Here is a 21,227-nt window from a genome sequence, read left to right as displayed (position 1 = left end):
ACAATGCAACTTGTTCAGGTCGCAAAAATGGTCAGCACGCTGGTATCCAATTTCCAAAATTATTTATTGCAAACCCCCCTCGCCCAGACAGACGCGTTTCGCTCTACTAGCTTCGTCAGTATATATATATATATATATATCTCCACAACAAAGTTTTGACTTAATACTGGGTGCTCCCTTGTGTCTGGACAAAGCTATACCTCTCTGAAGAGCTCTAATTAGAGCGAAACACTGTGTCAGGGGTTGCTTTTACTCATTTCAGGTTGGCTTTAGTTGGTATTTCACTAATTCAAAGCTGTAATATTGTGCCTGGAGTGATGAATGGCTTTTGTAATTTTACAGCTCGGCAAGGACAGCACTGTACTAGTCCTATGCTTAAAGACTTTGCTGTATAAATTGCAAAAGAATTTGTCATTTTCTATCTCGGCGTGGATAGCACTGTGCTAATCCTATGCTTAAAAACTTTGATAGAAAAACATACATTTGAGGTGAGCAGATCTAGAGTGTCACTGGTGTTGAGAGTGCTCTAACAGGGGCTGCTTTCCACCTAAACTTGAGAACTACCCAGAGTTCTCCTTCTTTTTTGCATAATTTATGCGTCACTCTATGCCTGAAAGGGTTTTGTTTTGACTTAATACTGGGTGCTCCCTTGTGTCTGGACAAAACTATATCTCTCTGAAGAGCTCTGATTGGAGCGAAACACTGTGTCGGGGGTTGCCAGGACACTCGTTTGAATATTTATGCATTCTGGGTATGGTGGTCTAAAGGAAGGACCATGTGACCACTGGGACTGTAATTAAGAGAATCAACTCACCTGTGATCAAGGCGCAATGCGCCGAAACTCGTAAGGTTAAAAGTTGCTTCACGCTGCCACTCCCTAATGACCAATAAAAATGTCAGTTTAAAAGGACACCATAGCTGTGGGCTCTGTCTTTTCTCGCTGTTGTAATTGACATGATTCTCCATTGCTGTGTGAGAGCCTGCCCTGCAGAGCCGGAGGCCCCCGGTAAAATGGAGTACTTTGTTGTGGATTTATGGAGGGGGCATGGCACGCTCGAGACCACACCAATCAGTGGACTTCCGTGATTATTTGGAGTTGGGAGAGAGAAGGGGAGATGGAGGGGTCCCCTCTTTCTGGCAGACTCGGTGATTCCCCTTTTAAACAAATATTCTCAGCGAGCGGCAGCCAAGTGCCATGTGCGATTCACTTTTATTTCCCTGGAACATGGTGAACACTGACACTGGCAAGTACATAATGCTATTCAGCAACATTGAGAAAACGTAATGCCAGGACACTCATTTGAATATTGATGCATTCTGGGTATGGTGGTCTAAAGGAAGGTATACTAATCAAATGGAAGGGGGAGAAGGAAAACGCTGATCCCTCAATTTCCTTAGGTAAATGCAAAAAATCAAATGGGGAGGGATCACTTGTCCTGCGTGAACCAGGGTATGCAGGAGATCGTTCAACGGTGTCTCCAAATAAAAACCCTCATGCACGTGTTGGGTAGTGTGGTAAGCGGTATATCTTGGTTCTCCGCTCTTCAAACACGTGTGTGCATAATCATCGGGTTAGTTTCGGTATGCAGCCTCCACCAGGAGGATCTTACCCTTGGTAAAAACAGTAGTGACCCAGTGATGTGGAGATGTTAAATCTTCTTGAATGCTAGTGCGTCCTGAAAACCTAATCCTTTCAATAGAGCGCACGCCACTTGAGCATTCCCCTAATGGGATCCACCCGAACCCAGACTTAATAAAATTCCTACTACTGGGTTTCCGGGGGATTTTTAATTGTTCTACACTCTCTCCACATCACTGGGTCACTACTGTTTTTACCAAGGGTAAGATCCTCCTGGTGGAGGCTGCATACCGAAACTAACCCGATGATTATGCACACACGTGTTTGAAGAGCGGAGAACCAAGATATACCGCTTACCACACTACCCAACGCGTGCATGAGGGTTTTTATTTGGAGACACCGTTGAACGATCTCCTGCATACCCTGGTTCACGCAGGACAAGTGATCCCTCCCCATTTGGTCTAAAGGAAGGACCATGTGACCACTGGGACTGTAATTAAGAGAATCGACTCACCTGTGATCAAGGCGTAATGCGCCAAAACGTGTAAGGTTAAAGGGTTGCTTCACGCTGCCACTCCCTATTGACCAATAAAAATGTCAGTTTAAAAGGACACCGTAGCTGTGGGCTTTGTCCTTTCTCATATTCATATATATATATATATATATATATATATATATATATATATATATATATACACACAAAATAAAGGTTAAACCTTTTATAGTTGGGAAAGCTTTATTTATTATTTGCATACAAACCAAAATTAAAATTCACAAACATTAGATATTCTTCAGTTATAGTTGTACATTAGTTATAATTAATGTACCACCTTTACATTTATATAACGTCATTATTAAGCTACAAAGAATAAAGTACACAAAAAAGTGAATTTCTAAACGTATACTTATTCCTTTAATTTATAATTTATGGAACTCCTTCAAATTATTATAACTCGCTCAGCTCCATACACAGTGTATTCAACTCCATAGCCACACTATAATAATTAAAATTCAGGCCTTCTCCATGCACTACTTATACGCTTCTATATTATATCAGTTATACCATCTAAAATATTATCTACAATAATGCCTATGACATCGCAAATCATATAGTTTGTGAGAAAACAGTGCATGGTACAGTGGCGAGTTATAGTTAATATAGTGTGGCTTTCAATTATTCAAGGTATAAATGTGGCAATTACAATTTTTGTGTACTATAACTATTCTTTGTAGCTAAATAATAAATAAAGTCATATAAATGTAAAGGTGGTATAACTGTTATGTATAACTGAAGCATTTTTAATATTTGTGTATTTTCAGTTTGGTGTGATAGAAAGAATAAGAAAGGTTTTCCCAACTATAACAAAGGTTTAATCTTTGTTTTTATAATTAAATTTCTGAGTTTTTTATTTTTAATAAAAACTCATTTGAAATCTTGGCGTTTATAGTCGAGTGGAGTGTTACAGTACAGTGGAGGAGAGAGTGGTGTAAAGTCTACTGTCTTAAAGTACATGTGGTATCTTTCAGCCAGTGTGAGTGTTCTGTGTGGAATGTTGGTGTGATGGACATGAGTGGAATGCTTGGGTACCTGGTGTGAGTGTTGACAGTTGAAGATTGGCTGAGCAGCAGGGAGGCTTCTCCTGGTGGGGATGTTTATAGGATCTTCACAACTTGTTATTGCAATTTAATAAATCTACCTGAAACTACACCTTGGCTACAGACTTCGTTACTACACTACACTATAGTGTCGTGGAGTAGGGTGGAATTCGGTAAAATGGAATAGCGTACAGTGGATTGATGTGGAGTGGAGTGGAGTGGTGTGACGTACGGTCTCCACTTTTCCATTAGGAACTGTGTGTTTGTTGGACAACAAACGTTGGGATTGGTGACCGATTGATTCCATGCACCCTCTCAGGATATGTTGTCTTAGAGACCAGCTAGCTCAAAGTGCCACAATAAGCCCCCCCTCCCCAACCTAGAAGGGCAGCAAATGGTTCAGGCAACTTCAGAACATGACAACCCAGATCCCTCCCAGCACCTTTTCGCTCAATTACTCATATACTCTCAGAGAGGATAACGAAAGAGACGAATGGGCGTTTTTCAATATTTATTGAACCATCATGATTCTTGAATATAAACTGCAAGGATCAATAGACAGAAGGAGATAAAAGTAATTAGAAGTATAAGGATGGTTTAGAGAATGAACAATTCCACTGTTCTAAAACGCTGTATATATGTTGGCATATAAGTACTGAGTATAGTGTACTCCTACTATGCACTCCCTAACCTGTTGTCTAGTGTGTGTGTGTTCTGCCAAGAATCCCCTACAGGATGACCTACCTCCCCTTTAACTGAAGGGAAAGTATGTAGGTCCCCGTCTTGGTCACAGGTTGGACATTCCTCCTCGTAGAGGGATAAACAGGAACCAGATAAGCTGAAAAGCTACCATAGTAACGACTTTGCAAGTGACAGTCCAGTTCTCCACTTCCAAGTGCGGAACTGTGTGTGTATTTATAACAATGGCATTCATGCTTCTGTGTTGATGCCCCAGCTGAGCTGACATTCTGTATTGTCTCTTTGATAGCAAAGTCTCCTTATGAATGAAATAAACAACATTTGCACAATGTATGTCGGGGCCTTATACAAAATGTTCAAGGTATCGTGATAGTGTTTTTGTGAAGTGATTTTGTAAGTAAAGTACTTGCAAAGAAACTAACCTTGCACTGACACACAAGCAAATGTGTGTCAAAAGTAATTGTGTGAAAGAGAAGGCAACTTAAGAAACCTGTGTATTCGAAAAAAGGCAGTGTTTCTTACCGGGCCTAACTGAGACACATGACAGGAGTGTTGTGCAGTGCGGTACAGTGGAATGGTGAAGCGGACAGGGGAGTGGCATACAGAAGAATTTTAGAATAGCTTACAGTGAAGTGACGTAGAGTGTAGTGTGGTAGAATACAGCGGAGTAGCGTAGAGTGCAATGGCGAAGAGTGGAGCAGCGTATAGTAGAGTGAGGTACAGTGTAGCGGCATACAGTACAATAGCTTAGTGGAGTGGCGTAGAGTGGAATAGGGTACAGTGGAGTGGCATACAGTGAAGTGGCGTAGATTGCAATGGCGTACAGTGGAATAGCATAGAGGGAACTAGCTTGGAGTGGGGAGAATGCAGTGGTGTATCATATATTAGAGTGGCATATAGTGAAGTGCCGTACAGTGGAATAGTGTAGTGTAGATTGGCATATAGTGTAGTGGTGTACAGGAGTCTTCAGAGTTGACTGGTGTATGGGGAGTGAGGTACAGTGGAATAGCGTAGAGTGGAGTAGCATACACTGGGGTGGCATACAGTGTAGTAGCGTAGACTGAAAAGTCATACAGTTGAGCAGCATACAGTGGAATAGTGTATAGCGCAGTAGCGTGCACTGGAGTGTGTTAGAGTAGAGAGCAGTGGCATACAGTGGAATAGCATAGAGTGGAGTGAGGGACAGTGGAATAGCGTAATTTAGAGTGGAGTGATGTATACTGGAGTGATATACAGTGGAATAGTGTAGAGTGGAGTGATGTGCAGTGTTGTAGCATACAGTGCATTGACGTACAGTTGAGTGGCATACAGTGCAGTCGCATACAGTTGAGTGGTGTACAGTGCAGTGGCATAAAGTGGACTGACTTACAGTGGAGTGAGGTGCAGTGTAGTGCTGTACACTGGAATAGTGGAGTGTAGAGTGGAGTGGCATACAGTGGAATGGCGTACACTTAATTGGGGTAGAGTAGATTGGAGTGGCATACAGTCTTTGTTAATGATACACGGAATTCAAATGATCTAATCAGAATGGCTAGGGATGTGATATAAACGTTAAACTATGGCAGGGCTCAGGGAGGACCCCCCTAAGGGACCCCGCAGGGCAATAAGAAGGGTTCTGAAACAAACTTTTTTATTGCCACAGATTGTTCTTGCCCAGAAAGGAAAGATCTTAAGAGGACCAACCCAGCCCATTTGATTCAGATGTTATGGAAACGGTCAAGCAACAGATAGTGATTGACTGTATTGAATGATGCAGATAGATCCAGCAACATAAGGACTGCTCTGCTTCTGTTAAGAGCTGCCCTCATTTTCTCTGCCGCCACAATCAAGGCAGTTTCGGTGCGATGGGCATTCCTGAATCCAAACCGAGTGGAATCCAGGAGATGGTTTCTCTGTATGAAGGAGGCAAGTTGCTGATTCATGGCCTTTTCCACGATCTGAGCCAGAAACCGTGGTCGAGAAATTGGGCGATAACTGTTAGGATCCATAGGATTGGGATTGAAAAATGCTGGTAAGATGAGATGCATTGGAGCTGGGCATAGCGGAGTGGGGTAGAGTGGAGTGGAGTGGCGTGCAGTGTAATAGCGTACTGTGGAGTTGTGTACAGTGGAATGGCATACAATGTAGTGGCATAAAGTGGAGTAGCGTATACTGGAGTGGTATAGAGTGGAAGGACGTAAAGTGTTACTGGTGTACAATGTAGTGAAGTGGCATATAGTAGAGTAGAGTGGTAGCGTAGAGAGTAGTACGATAGAGTGGATTGGCATAGTGTATTGCTGTAGAATGGAGTGATGTACATTTTAATAGAGTAAAGTTGATTGTCGTAGAGTGGATTGGCATAAAGTGCAGTGGCATACACAGGAATAGAGTTTTGTGGAGTGGTGTACACTGAGGTGGCATAGAGTGGAATAGTGGCATGGCATATATTGGAGTGTGGAAATCGAAACAGGCATAGCTTGAAAGTGTGTTAATGGATGTAAATTTAACGTGGCAGTAAAATATATTTAGTGTAAATGGTAAATTTTGGTATTTGTGTAAATAGCGTGAGTAGTTAGTTATTATTTTTAAAATAGTTATATATTGTGCAGTGGTATATTCGCAGTATTATTTTTAAAATAGTTATGTATTGTGCAGTGGTATATTCGCAGTATACTGCTATACATGAGCATGATACAACAGTATGTGATTGTGCTTATCAAAGGTAAAAGGCAGCCATTTTGTTTTCAGCACATTTTGTCTATGTTCTGGGTTTGGGTGTTAGATCTAGGTAAGTAGTAGGTTTTATTGTTCTCTAAAAATTACCACTTTATTAGTGTTAATAGGTAGAGAAATGTATTTATATTCTAGATTTTTTATATTAGTTTAGAGAACTGCTCATTAAAAATATATATTTTTAAGTAGCACAGCAGTTTGTAGGTATTGCCGCCTTACTTCGTAGAATCTTTACCGAAGGTTTTAAATATGTTAAAAATGGAAAATACACTGTTGTACCCTTTATTTGTAAAATATAGGGTACGACAGTGTATTTTTAATTGTTGAACTTTTGTCATTTATTTTAGTACCACTATAGGCAGTACCTCCAGTATTTTTTTTTGTTTTAATATATATAAACATTTTATCCTTACCCATTACCATTTCAACAAGTGTTAATATGTAGGGGAAAAATGTCAAACCTAGTTCTTACCTACATCTAAGGGCAAAAAGCAGAACACGGACAAAGTGTACCTAAAAACAACATGGCTGGCTTTAACGTTTGTAAAGACAGTCATTAGCCAGTCACATAATGACTTGACTTGTCATCACTTTGTACTGCAGTACTTCTGAGAAATACAGAAAGTTCACGAGAATACTACAACTACAGATATTACCAAGTTAAAATACCTCAAAGTAAAAGTAACTAGTTACCTGAAGTACCCAAAAGGATGATCTGCATACCGTAATGTGTAATCCTTCCAGATTCATTCAAATCCATCCAGCCGTTTTGGCGCTACATCTGTCTGAAAAGTGAAAAAATAAAGTTAATTCAAAATGCATTGGAGAAAACATGTTGTGGGCTCTACCCTTTGTTCTTGGCTCCTCCTTGACGAATCACCGCTAAACTTAGCAGACCTTTGCTTTTTGGTGGACGTTGGTGGATGATGCAAAGTATCTGATAGACTTCTTGCTGCAGATTCCTTACCTATGAATTTCCCATGCATCAGGCTGGATCCAGACACTTTTGCCGAGCAATACCTCTTGGGCGCACCGTCGGGTGGCTCCATTATGCTCCGTGTGATGTCGGTGTCGTTAGCGTAGGTTATAACGTCGCAGTAACTATATAGGTGCCACCCAGGTGCGCAGTCAGTTCTTTTCTTTCCGCACCAGTTAAGCGCAGTTCCAGGAACGGCTACCCCTGTTTCTTTTTGACAGGTTTTTTCTCAACATTTTGTCTACTTCTGTATTTTTTTTATCTTGTGAGGGATGTTTTAGAGGAATACCGGGTTTAAGCCGTGCGGGGCCTGCCTCGCACTGTCTCACTATCCCTACCTTGTCTGCCTATGGTGTCTCGAGCATGACTATGATCCTAAGTCGTGCTCGGACTGTCTGGCCATGGCTCCCTAAACCTTGAGGGAGCGTGCTTTGAAGCTCCTTGCGGCCCAACAGCCGACACCGTCAAGTGCGACTCCGAGGAGGTCCCGGTCCGGATTGATGAAGAGGTGGTCGTGGGACTGCTCCTGGAGCCCAATGTCCTCTTCGTCCTACTTGAGGTCGTTGGGACACTCTGATAAGAGAAACAAGAAGAAGTCCAAGCAGACTTAGTCTTCAGCTCGATTGTTGTCCGTCGACGAAGGAGGTTAAAGAGCACCGATGCTTTAGGAATGGAAGCCACAAGTCATTGGCCACCCTGCCCTCGACAGTCGCTGCCTCCAATCACTCCTAGTCTAACTCTGCAAGGCCACTTCAGTTGGCAGGAGAATCTATCTTCATCTCCCCACTGGAGGTCCATAACGTCGGACAAGTGGGTCTTGCAGATCATTCAGGAGGGCTAGTCTCTACCTTTCCTTTATTTTTCTCCTCCCACTCTGCCAAATCAGGAGCTGCTGACAAAAGATCCTTTAAAATTGCTCCAGGAGGCGCTCCTGTTGGCGGATATAGACAGGGCTTTTGACTCGTTGAGTTGGGTCTCCCTGTTTGCACTCCTCCCTCGTCTTAACTTTGGGCCCGCTTTATGTCGTACCTAAAACTATTATACAGACCTGACTGCCTCAGTGTGGGTGGCAGGGGCCACATCTACTGCATTGCCCATCGGCCGAGGTACTCGACAGGGGTGCCCCCTCTCGCCGTATTTGTTTGCCCTTGCCATGGAGCCGCTGGCGGCGTGGGTGCACATAGACGCACATTTGCGAGGCTTTGAATGGGAGACAGGACCGTCGGATAGAATTGCGCTTTACGCAGATGATGTCCTGTTTTTGCTTACTAATCTGAATAGGTCGGGCCGAGGGTATTGGAGATAATGCAAATATTTGGCGAAACGTCGGGGCTTTACCCGAACCTGCGTAAATCTACTCTATGGGTGCTGGGAGACCGCACAGGACTCGGATCATGGGTGTCTGCGTTGCAGGTGGCGACTGGGGGCCTTGAGTATTTGGGAGTGTTTTTAACGGACTCATCCACGGTCTCCTGGGAGCGCAACATAGTGCCGGTCTGGGACCGGGTTCGGACAGAGATAAAGACGTGGTCCCGTATGCCCCTCACTATCTATGGCTGGTCGGCTATTTTCAAGTTGGTTGCCCTCCCACGTCTGCTATACCAATTGCAGAACCACCCTTACCCGATTTCACCGCAGTGGTTTCGGCAAGTTAATTTGGTGCTGGGACAATTCCTTTGGGCGGGGGGTGCCGTGCGGGTAGCGCTGCACACCTGCTTTTTATCCACATATTGCGGAGGGTTGGCAACGTCCGATATTCTGTCGTACTTTCGGGCGTCTCATCTCCTGATCTTAAACGAATGGTGGTATGGAGATAGGGGGGACCCGGCGTATCCTCTTGAGAGATACCTTATGGGATCCGATACTCTGCACACAATTTTATACTCAACAAGGTTAAGGAAGAGATTGCCAAAGGCTACCCAGGTAGTCTTCCAGATCTGGAGGCAGGCGCTACGTCGCATGGGATGGTGGGGTACGCTAACTGAGGAGACCCCCTTATGGCATAATGGTTGTCTGCCAGCACTGGCGTCCTTGCAGGGCTTCCGAGGCTGGGATTGTATAGGAATTTCAACGTTGGGAAATGTTATGACTGGCACGGCCCTTATATCGTTTCAGGAGCTTAGCGAGGAGTATAGCATGCCTCGAACCCAGTTCTTTAAATATTTGCAATTCCGCCACGCCATTGCGCCTAGTTTGGAGGGATTGAACTCCTTACCTGAATTTAGCCCGCTAGAAGCAACGGTTTTTATGGGCGATCTGGAAGAAAAAAAAATATCCCGCATATACTAGACCCTGGTTACACACTGTTCCTCCTCTCTTCACAAATTGCGGGAATCCTGGGAAAGGGATGTTGGAGTGCTGGAAGAGGAAGATTGGCGGGAAGCCCATGAAGCCCCAAGAGATGCTGCTATTGCAATGCGCCTAAGACTCATCCAATTCAAATACCTACATAGAGCCTATTACACTAGAGAGAGACTGTGGCGGGCTGGTCTGATTGAGTCTCCAGACTGTCTGAGATGCGGCCAAGAGGTGGGCACCTTACTTCACACGGTATGGAACTGCAGTGCTTTGGTCAGGTTCTGGAAAGTGGTATGGGACTGTTTGTCTGAGGTGTTGGGTTGGGACCTTCCTCGTACTCCATAATTAGGCCTCCTGCATGTATTGGAAGGGGTGGGAGGTAATTTATATAAAAGGCATATGTTGTTGTTGGGCCTTACCATTGCCAAGAGATATGTGGCTCGAGCCTGGAAAGATCCACGGGCTCCTCCGGTTGTGGTGTGGAAGAAGAGACTAGATTTTTGTATGGGGCTGGAGCGTCCTATCTTTGAGGCCAGGGGCTGCCCTAGGAACTATCCTCCCGAGCAGCAAGTCCAGGATATTCAGGCTTTGATACCGATATTGCTGCCTCTATCCTGGATTTTGTTTAGACTGACTGAGGCTGTTGGGCCTCATGGTCTCCTGCATCCTGTTAGTGAAGTGTGCTAGGTGGCCTATGCGGGCTCTGCAGTGGGGCACAGCATCCGGGAAATCTCACCGATGTGGGTCAGATCACAAAAGGGATTGCGAAAGATGGGCAGTGGTGGTTGACTAACGGCGATTGGGTCAACGGCAGACCCCTTTCCCTTCCTCAACCAGATCTCACAGTAGTGGCAGATGCATCACTTCTGGGAAGGGGCGACCACCTGGGAGATGTGGAGATCAGGGGACACTGATTTACCGGCGGAGTCGGGGCTCCACATACATTTGTTGGAGCTCTGAGTGATTTGGGTGGCATTGAAAGCATTTCTTTCCTCTGTCAAGGGGAAGTTAGTGCAGGTGTTCATGGACAACACCATCATCACCATGTGGTACTGCAAAAAAGTAGGGCGGGGTGGGGTCATGGACCCTTTGTCGAGAGGCCCCGCATCTCTAGACATGGCTGGAACAGCAGGGCATAACCTTGGTGGTTCAACACCTGGCAGGTTCTCTGAATGCCAGGGCGGATGAACCTCGCTGTCGATGCCTAGCGGATCACGAATGGCGTTTCCAGTCGGAGGTGGCGCATGGTCTCTTTCAGCAGTAGGGAGAACCTTGGTTAGAATTTTTCACCTCTGAAGAGAACACGCAGTGTCGGCAATACTGCGCACTGAAATTTCCAAGGTGGCTATCGCTCAGTGACGCCTTTTGTTGCAAGTGGAGCACAAGCCTACTGTACACCTTTCCGCCCATACTACTCCAGCCTAGGGTTCTGAAGAAGATCAGGAGCGATCGGGCCCAAGTCGTTCTTTTGGCTCCAGACTGGGCGAGGAGAGTCTGGTATACAGAGCTTATAAAAATGAGTATCGATCCTCTGATCAGGCTGCCCCTTCGGGTGGATCTTCTTTCGCTGCAGACCTCCGGCTGTTGACCATCAAAGCAGCCGCCTTAGTGGTGATACATCTGCCCGAAGGGTGAGTGAGTTGCAGGCATTCTTTTGCTTGCCTCGCTATCTGATGTATTTTCCGGACAAAGTTGTGCTTTGCACCCAGGCTTCCTTTTTGCCAAAAGTTGTAACCCCAATCCATCTGGGTCACTCCATCACAATGCCCACCCTCTTTGCTCTCCCACATCCCTCTAAAGAAGAGGAGCGTCTCCATCGACGGGACCCAAAAAGAGCGTTGTCATTCTACCTTGACTGTACAAATGAGTTCTGGGTGGACGATCAACTCTTTCTAGGGTATGTGGGAGCAAAGAAGGGAAGGGCAGTGCAGAAAAGAACCATCTCTCGCTAGGTCATTCTCAGCATTAAGATCTGCTATGCCCTGGTGAAGAAGCAGCCCCCTAAGGGATTAAGGGCCATTCCATCAGGGAAAAGGCTGCGACTAGGGCCTTGGGTCTGGGTGTCCCAGTTCTAGAGATGTGTCAGGCAACAACATGGCTATCCTTGCACACGTTTGCCAAACATTACTGCCTGGACAGTCCGGTCCACAGGGACTGGTATTTTGCCCGCTAAGTCCTGCAGGACTTCCTATTATAGGATATTGGTCCGCAGCCCACCGCCAGGATGATATGGGTTGGGTATCTAATTCAAAGGTAAGGAATCTGCAGATAGAAGTCCCTATAAGATGAGCAAGTTACTTACCTTTGGTAACGCATTATCTGGTAGAGACTCTTATCTAGCTTAAGATTGCTTACAGCCCCAACCATGCCTCCCCGCTTTGCGGACTAATGTTGTAGGGCTAGGGTTCACTCCCCTTCTCAGGGCCCTAGTTTTGCACACAACTATGTCAGTTACTTTGTTGCTCTGCGCTTCTGGCGGGGGAAAAAACGAAAAGTACTGACATCCCGCGCCTGGTTGGCGCCTATATAGGTACTACAAACACAAAAAGGGGGTGCTACTGGTCTAAATAGGCTAGAAAGGGCCTGCCTTCTTATGAAATGTGTAAGTACAGACTTTAGAGTAAGAAGTAAGAAAACCCATCAGCCCACCCATTGGCGGAACCTCATCTGGGATTTGAAAGTGTGAACTGGTATCCACTAAGGCACTAACTCTCAATATCGTGAGCAAACCCTAGAGTCGGATCCACCAGTGATGAGAAGCTAGAGAGTAGTTATTGTAAGAGCTGTGGAAAAAAGTTGCAGTGCTCAAAAAAAGTATATGTGCTAATAAAGGTACTGCATATATACCTATATAGGTACTGCAACATCATAAATGATGCTAATGATGCAGACTATTTCACGGGGAAACTAATGGAGCCACCCAACGATGCGCGTAAGGGATATTTCTTAGCAAAAGTTTCCAGCGTGACGCCTGGGATGTTTAAAGATAAGGAATCAGCAGCTACATAGTCTTTACCAGATAATGAGTTAACAAAGGTAAGTAACTTGTTCTTTAAAGCAATGTCAAACGGGGGGAAATGATTAGCGAGTAAAAATTGGAGGAATTTCTATACATGTTTTTGTTGAAAGTTAGAACCTGAAGAGTTATGGTTTGCTACAAAATATCCATAGGCTGCCTAAAAAATGAACTGAGGTAAGCGACACTCAAGGGCATGAGGAGATATTGCTGGTGTCGCTTTCCTTAGAGGAGTATTGAGTTTTTACTTTCTGGAGACTGTCTGGCTTTTCGACCATGTTTTCTGTTATTTTTGTTTACAAAATGTTGTTGAAAGGTACCCCTGGTCACTTGCTTTTATAATAGTGATTTTCTTTAAGATGAAATTGGCATTTATGCATTTATAAAAAAACATCCTGCTAATGTTCTCTGAAGAGAGACTACAAAAAGTTATTTTTCATTTCTTTTAAATGGCTTTTTAGAAGAAATGTTTTAAATATGTTTTATAAAAGGGGCTAAGGGATACTGTGTTTTGATAGGACTATTTGGTATTTATGACTTGAATAAAGATTCCTTGTAAATGTTTTCTTCTTTATCAAGATGAATTATGTTCTATTGGAGCTGAAGGTGCCTGAGCAATAAATCTCATGACTCTAACATTGTTAACCTCTTTTCCAGGGACTCCTAAACTTAAGCTGCTTTGTGGAGCGGATTTGCTGGAGTCCTTTCGGACCCCAAACCTCTGGAAGGTGGAGGACATTACAGAGATTGTATCAGACTATGGCCTGGTGTGCATAAGCCGGATGGGGGCAGATGCTGACAAGTTCATCTATGAGTCCGACATCCTGTGGATGTACCGAGACAACATCCATCTTGTCACTGAGTGGATCACCAATGATATCTCGGCCACCAAGATCCGCCGAGCATTAAGGAGAGGAGAGAGTGTGCGCTACCTGGTGCCTGACTCTGTGTTGGAGTACATCAGGAAGCACCAGCTCTATAACCCCGAGAGTGAGGACAGAAATACCGGGGTCATCCTTGCCCCGATCCAGAAATACTCTACAGGGCCCCAATAAGAGCCCACTCAGCATAGCAGCACTTGTACTTAACACCCTTGACAGCCAGAGCTCTGGCAGTTTTCAAAACCCAAATAGAATCTGGTTTTTTAATGTTGTTAAAGCAAACATCAGTCTGTCTATAGAGGTACTTTCTGGACTGAGGGTCAGCAATAGAAGTGAGTGACCCTCGTTTGAGAACACATTCAAACCAGGACAGACATGGGTATACCTATTACGAGCACTTAAACAAACGGCTACTCGACATAATCACTTTTATTGAAAAGATGCACTTTGTATGTATCTGAAAGGTTTCTGGCTTAAAGACTATGTCTTATGAAATCCCTGTCTCAGCTTCCTGCACTATACCACCGAAGCTGTCCAATAAGAGCCCAAAAGCAACTTGAGTGGTGTCATGTTACTCATACATTTGGAATTGATTGTTAAAATTTGATATACATAATGTAAGATTGCAATATGATGGCTTGTGCAGTGTACGGATATTTGTTGGATGGATAGTGTTTGTGCAGCCTCACACACTAAGGAATATTTTTAGATTATGGTAAGCAGGCCACCCTGTTTGTGGTCCCCTGACCAAATTTGCAATTAGTTCAGAAGCAGATGTACAAACACCTTGCCCTGAAATCTTCTACACAACTTACTTCAAAGTACTAGAGAAAGTTATTTGATTCTTTTCTATACAATACGGTGTGTGCGCTTTCAAATGTTTATGGTAAATCATATGCAACCGTAGTCACCTCTTGCAGGCAGGCTTCAGTATGGGGGATGTAACCATTTTATTTTGAGGTTTCAGAAATCATTTGAGTAAGCTGTAAACTAACACAGGTGACAGCCTCAAAAGTACTCTGAGAACTGAGATGTTGCAGCAACCACAGCACTTCTAGCTCCGGCTCCTATTGGTTGGTAGCCATAGAGAATAAAACTGGACCCTCTCCATTTTAGGCTAGCTTTTCACCAGCAACTACTTAACCTAGAGGCACATAATGGAGGAGGTACTGCCAATGAGCCCAACCCCATTTGTGACTGCAGAACCTCAGCATTCCAAGGAACTGGTCTTTTGAATAACCTGCTGGTTTTGATGTCTGTTGCCTGTTATGATTTTCGTTTATCAGAAATAAAGTATTTTTTATTGGCACTGTTTCTGACTGCTGGAGGCTCCTTCTAAACTTCAGTATTGTTATGTCACTCCCATGGCTTTCACATGTTGCTTTTTAGGTTGGAGTCGCTACAGGAATTTTGGGGACATTCAAAAAGACCATAGGCTGTCCAGCTTGAGTTTGCCCCTCCCGTTGTCCAAATCTTGTTTACTGTAGTCTTCCACAAACTCGCTTTTTGTAAACAGGTCTTTAAATCTTCGTCTCATATTGTCACATTAGCTGGGAATTTTAAGCCTGAGGTCCAATGTCAAGCTCTCTCCTCCAAGAGAGCTAAGCGTTCACTTTTCTTTCTGAGATTCAAAGTGAGAGAATGTATGTGACCATCCTGCTGAGTATCCATGTAAGAGGAGAGCGTGTAGAATATTTTTTTATTTTCTAGGTCACAACAAAAATAATGTGCTGATATTTAGGAATATATCAGAATTCCTACAAATGAAGCACTTTTTTTTTCTAATACTGAAGTGTGGTGTAAACCAATATGTAAATACAATCAAAACACTTCAGTACCGTAGGTTTGCAGACATTCTAATGTGTGTGCAGTAAAACCGTATTTTGGTGCATATGTAAATGGTCATTTCAATTGAAAATATGTTGTCTGTATTGACACTGCACTACAACACCATGCATATGCGACACTGCGACACTCCACTCAATGCCGCGCCACTCAATTCTAAAACACTTCACTCCATTCTACAACTTGACACTCGACTCTACTCCCCTCCACAATAAGGGACTCCATAACACTCCAATTTACGCCCGTCACTCAAGGCACAACACGCCGCTCTAAAAACCCTCCACTCTACGGCACGCGACTCTATGCCACTCCAATCTACACCACGCGATTCCATGCCACTCCAATCTACACCACCCACTCTACGACGGAGCACACCAGTCCACTGCACACCACTTATTTCACTCCACTCTACCTCACTCCACTCTAATCTATCCCACTTCACTCCAGTGTACACAAATCTACTCTGCTTCACCACTCTCCAATCTACCCGACTCCACTCCAGGCTACCCCACATCTACCCTACCCCAATTTACCCACCCCACTGCAATCCACCCCACTCTAATTCAATCTACTCCACTACAATCCAATCTACCCCACTACACTCTCCTCCTCTTCAATATAGCCCAGTCAACCCAACCCCACTCCAGTCTACCCCATTCTACCCCAATCTATTGTACTCCACTCAAATCTACCCCATTCTTCTCCAATCTACCCCAATCTAATCTACCCTACTCCATTCAATCTAACCCAATCGACTCCTCCCCATTCAAATCTACTCTCTTCTCCAGTCTACCCCAATCCAATGTAACCCGATCCAACCCACTCCACTCTACCCCACTCAAATCTACCTCAGTCCAATTTACTCCAATCCATTCCAATGTACCCCGTTCCAAACTCCACTGCAATGTATCCATCTCCACTCTACCCCACTCCACTTCAGTCTACCCCACTCCACCACGATCATCTCCACTCCACCACAATTGACCCACTCCAATCTACTCCACTCCACTCCAGTGTATCCCACTCCACCAACTCTACCCCAAGCCACTCTACCACACTCCACCCAAATCTACCCCACTCCAGTCTAACCCAATGCTCACCACTTCAATCTACCCCACACAATTGCACCCCAATCTACCCTTCTCCAATCCAACCAACTCCACTCCAAAATTCCCCACGCCACTTTAATCTACCCTGACCAAATTATCTCTTTTCAATCTATCCCACTCCACGTCACTCCAATCTACCCTACTCTTGTTCCAATCTACTCCACTCCGTTCCAGTCTGCTCTACTCCGATCCACCCAATCTATCCCACTCCTTCCCTATCTATCGTGCTCAAGACTCGACTCCAATCTATCCCACTCCACCCCACTCCAATCCACCCCAATCCAATCTACCCCACTCCAATCCACCTAGTCAACCCCACTCTACCCCAGCCTACCACTCTCCATTCCACTCTAGTCTACCACATGCCACCTAAATCTACCCCACTCTAGTATAACCCACTCCAACCTATTCCACCCCAAACTATCCTTCTCCAATCTACCCCATCCGCGCCACTCCAATCTTAACTTAATCCAATCTACTCCTCTCCAGTCTGCTCCACTCCAATCCACTCCACTCCACCCTAACCAAATCTACCCCACCCCTTCCCAATCTAGCCCACACCACTCTATCCAACTCTACTCTACCCCACTCCAATATACTCCACCCCAAACTACCCTACTCCAGTCTACCCCATACAGTCAACTCCACTACAATCTTAGCCCATAATCCATTCCAGTCTACTTCTCTCCAGTTTGCTCAACTCCAGTCTACCCCACCCCAGCCAAGTCTACCTCACTACAATCTTCCCCTATCCCATCCCAATCTAGCCCAGACCACTCTATCAAACTCAACTTTGCTCCACTCCAATCTACCCCACTCCAAACTACCCCACCTCTATCTCACTTCAGTTTACCCCACTTCAAACCAATCTACCCTACTATAATCCACCCAATTAATCCCACTCCAATCTACTCTACCGCATTAAACTACCCACTCCACCCCAGTCTACTCAATCCACTGCACTCCACTCAATCCACTGCACTCCGCTCTTCCCCAATGTACCCACTCCACTCCAATCAACCCACATATATTCCACTAATCCCTATCCCACTCTAATCTATCCCACTCCACACCAGTCTACCTTACTTCACCCAGATTTACTTCCCTTCACCCTATCCATCCCTAATCAATCTACTTCACTCCAGTCTACACCACTCCGCCCCACCCCAATCTACCTCACTCATAACTGCCTCAGTCTACTCCCACTCCATTCCATTCTACCCTACTATAATCCACCAAATCTACTCCACTCCAATCTACCTCAATATATTCCGCTCCACTCTACCCCAAACAACCCTACTCCTGTCTACCCCACACTATTCTACTCCATTTTACCCCAATTCAATGTACCCCACTCATCTACCCAGCTCCTCTACTGTAATATACCCACTCCATTCTATGGCAATCTAACCCACTCCACTCTACACCACCCCATCCCACTCCATTCCACTAACTTTTAGCCATGCTGAACAGCAACCACACTGGTGTACATAATAACTAAAACACATTGCCTAAGCCAACAGCTCTCGCATAGGTTATACCTATTGACTTTAGAATGCGTGTTCCTGTTTTGAGTTGTTTTAAGAAAAGTTGGCCTGGTTTGCGCTTTGCATTGGGTTTATATACCCAGTTTGTCTCCCCACCCCTTTTTTTAAGCCTACAAATGCAGAGATCCTCGTTTCACCCTTCTACAGTGTGTCTTTGTTCCTAATAGTTTAAGATTTATTTGATTGAAGACTTTTGTTACTTATCTGTACTCTTATTAAAATTAGAACTTCTTTTAGCAACCTCAGATAGAGGCTGGGACAATATGGGATTTGCAGTGTAACGAGCTGGCTTTGTTGGGCAATGGGAAAGGAAGGCACTGCTGGAAAGTGTGAGAATCTTGCGATTGAAGCAGAGGAGGATGGACCGCAGAAGTGAGGGAGAGAAGAGTGAAAATGCCAGGAAAGCTCAAAGGGGAATGTGATCTTTCTGTCATTCTGGAAGTGGCAAATGGATGGAGCCTGCCTAGTCAGAACTGGGATATATTGCCACACTCTGGGTTCAATGTTCACAGGCTCGTAGACTGCCAGGGCCCATGCTTCTTCCAAAAGAAGTTTCCAAGATACTCCCAGAACAGAAGACTTTTCTCTACACTGGCACGTTTGGTGATCGTTTTCCCCTCAAGAACAAATATATAATTCTCCGTCTGACTAGCAAATTGAGGAATTCCCTCCAGGCAAAGTAGAAATACTTAAGATCACCTCGAATTAAGGTATGAGGTAAAGACCTGGCTTTTCCTACAGCTGATGAAGGATCACAATGATCAATAAACAGACCCAGTCTCCATCTCAAGTAGAATATCTACAGATGGTTTGGCACCATAACCAGCCAGGATCTGAAATATACATTCCTTCTACAAATGTCGTAGGTATGATCACATCTGCAGCTGTCTCTCGTACCATTTCACGTCATACACCAGTGCAATTATGTGATCACCGTGACACGAGAAGAACAATCCACAACTTCTCACACACAGATCCTTTACCATATCTCGGTTACTTGCTTCCTTCTAACCCAAGGTGAATGTACGAATCTTCGTTAAGGGAAGGACGCTGTGCCACTCTCCGGTTTCCAGCATACTACTGGCAATCAAGCACCTAAAAGGGGAGGAAATGATTACTTGCAAATAGTATAACCATTGGCAATTACTAGATAGCATTCCAACCCATCGTTTTGTAGCTCACTGTGCTACACTTGACAGATGCCCACCTAAAGCAAATCTGTACTGACCCTGTTCCTCAGAGAAGCAGTCTAATTTGAAACTTTGTCACCACACCTCTCCACCCTGCAGCCCACTGCTTTTTTTTAGTCAGGAAATGTGAAACTCGTACCACGCAAATCTCGCAGACTAAGCTACACCCCTGGCTGGAGGGCAGGGTGGAGAGCAGGCACGGGGCAAGAGGAGTGCTTTGGATCTCACGTCCGTTGTCCGTGATGATGCCTTTTACGGACAGCGTAAGAGCAGCCCCACCTACCCATTGCCATGCTGTTTTGGCTGATTGCCACTTACAGAATGACAATGGGCCAGTCTGAGCTGTTACAGCATGTGGTGGGCCTCTTCCAGCCTCGGCCTAGGGCAGGGCATTCTGTCAGATGGAAAAAATTTGCAAAAACGCCAATGCTGCTACGTGACAATCCAGTTCACTCAAAGAAGATGGTGAAACAAGTTCAAAAGAAGAGGCTAGAGTTCTTTCAGTCTCCTCATTTTTAGAAAAGTGCATTTTCAACATTTTATTCAACAAAACCATGGTTGCTGCATTTTTATTTTATGCAACTAACAACCATTGACAAAGTCAATAGTTCTGTGTTAGGTGTAACATTACTTATTGTGTTATATATCTGGATACAATGACAGAAGTGGCTAAATACCAGTCCGGCTCACTATGCTAAACACAGATTTTTAGCTTAGGTGTTTTAAGCCTCGCCTTTAATGAACAAGTTACTTACCGTTGGTAACAATATATCTGTAAGAAACATAGGTTAGTTATAGATTCCTTACCTTAGAATATTCCTCAGCCTTCAGACTGGATCCGGAAATTTTTTCGTCAGCAGTAACTGGCTTTGATGCACAGAACGACCCACCTGGAGATGGTCCGTTTGTGCATGGTCCGACCTTTCTTCGCACCTACATAACCAACGAAGAGCTGGCCGTCCACCCGGAATTGTTTGGTGCGATCCAAATAGGAGAGCGCACGTTTTGGATCCAGACGGTGCAGCCTCTCTTCCTCTTTTGAAGGATGCAGAGGCAGAAAGAAGGTGGGCAAAGTGATGGTTTGGCCAATATGAAAAGAAGTGACCACCTTACCACCTTTTGAAGAAAGGAAGGTCGAGTTTTGAGGACGACCTTGTCTGGATGAACAGCCAGAAAGGGAGGCTTGTAAGAGAGCTTGTAGCTCACTCACCCTGTGCGCAGAGGTGATGGCTACCAGAAAAGCCGCTTGGAGAGTCTGAGAGGACACTTATGTAGCGGCTCGAAGGGAGCGCACATAAGATAGGTTAGCACCAAGTTCAAGTCCCACTGAGGCATTAAAAAAGGAACAGGAGGAAATAGACGAGTTGTGCCCTTAAGAAATCTATTTACAACCGGGTACTTGAAAAGAGAAGGCTGATCAGGAAGCCTGAGAAAGGCTGATATGGCCAAGACGTAGCCCTTAAGAGTGCCCAGAGCGGAGCCCTGCTGGGCCAAAGAAAGGAGGAACAAGAGAACCTCAGAAAGGGCATCCACAGACTTTGCTGTGCACCATGCCACAAACATATTCCATCTGCAGGCCTATACCGTGTTAGTGGAGGGACGCCTGGCTGCCAAGATTACATAACAGATTTCGGGAGGCAAGTCAAATGAGGTCAACTGCCACCGCTCAGTCTCCACGCAAGGAGGTGGAGGCTGGACAGGTTTGGGTGGAGGACCGTCCCCAGCTGCTGTGACAGAAGATCCTCCAGAAGAGGCAGTCGGATTGGGGGGATCAATGGC

At 44.8% G+C, this 21,227-nt stretch overlaps 2 protein-coding genes across 9 annotated transcripts in view; one reads left to right on the top strand and one right to left on the bottom strand.

The window, feature by feature from the left end:
• The window catches only part of LOC144754468 (uncharacterized), a 129,173-nt gene extending 121,731 nt beyond the window's left edge, over positions 1-7,442 (bottom strand). Inside the window, exon 1 of the mRNA XM_078642284.1 lies at positions 7,280-7,442. The gene's annotated coding sequence lies outside the window, so the exon portion shown is untranslated. The remainder of the gene's footprint in view (positions 1-7,279) is intronic.
• NMNAT1 (nicotinamide nucleotide adenylyltransferase 1) overlaps positions 1-15,069 on the top strand; it is a 229,078-nt gene extending 214,009 nt beyond the window's left edge. For 7 of the 8 annotated variants that reach the window (XM_078642274.1, XM_078642273.1, XM_078642277.1 and 4 more), the window contains one exon: positions 13,534-15,069. In XM_078642274.1, coding sequence (XP_078498400.1) covers positions 13,534-13,931 — 398 coding nt within the window. In that variant the 3' untranslated portion in view covers positions 13,932-15,069. The remainder of the gene's footprint in view (positions 1-13,533) is intronic. The other variant, XM_078642278.1, reaches the window with a different exon arrangement.
• The last annotated feature ends 6,158 nt before the right edge of the window (positions 15,070-21,227 follow it).

Source organism: Lissotriton helveticus, chromosome 5_1, assembly GCF_964261635.1.
Source record: "Lissotriton helveticus chromosome 5_1, aLisHel1.1, whole genome shotgun sequence".
In the NCBI taxonomy this organism is placed as follows: domain Eukaryota; kingdom Metazoa; phylum Chordata; class Amphibia; order Caudata; family Salamandridae; genus Lissotriton; species Lissotriton helveticus.
The sequence above is the reverse complement of the archived record's forward strand: the minus strand, read 5'-3'. Positions and strand labels throughout refer to the sequence as shown.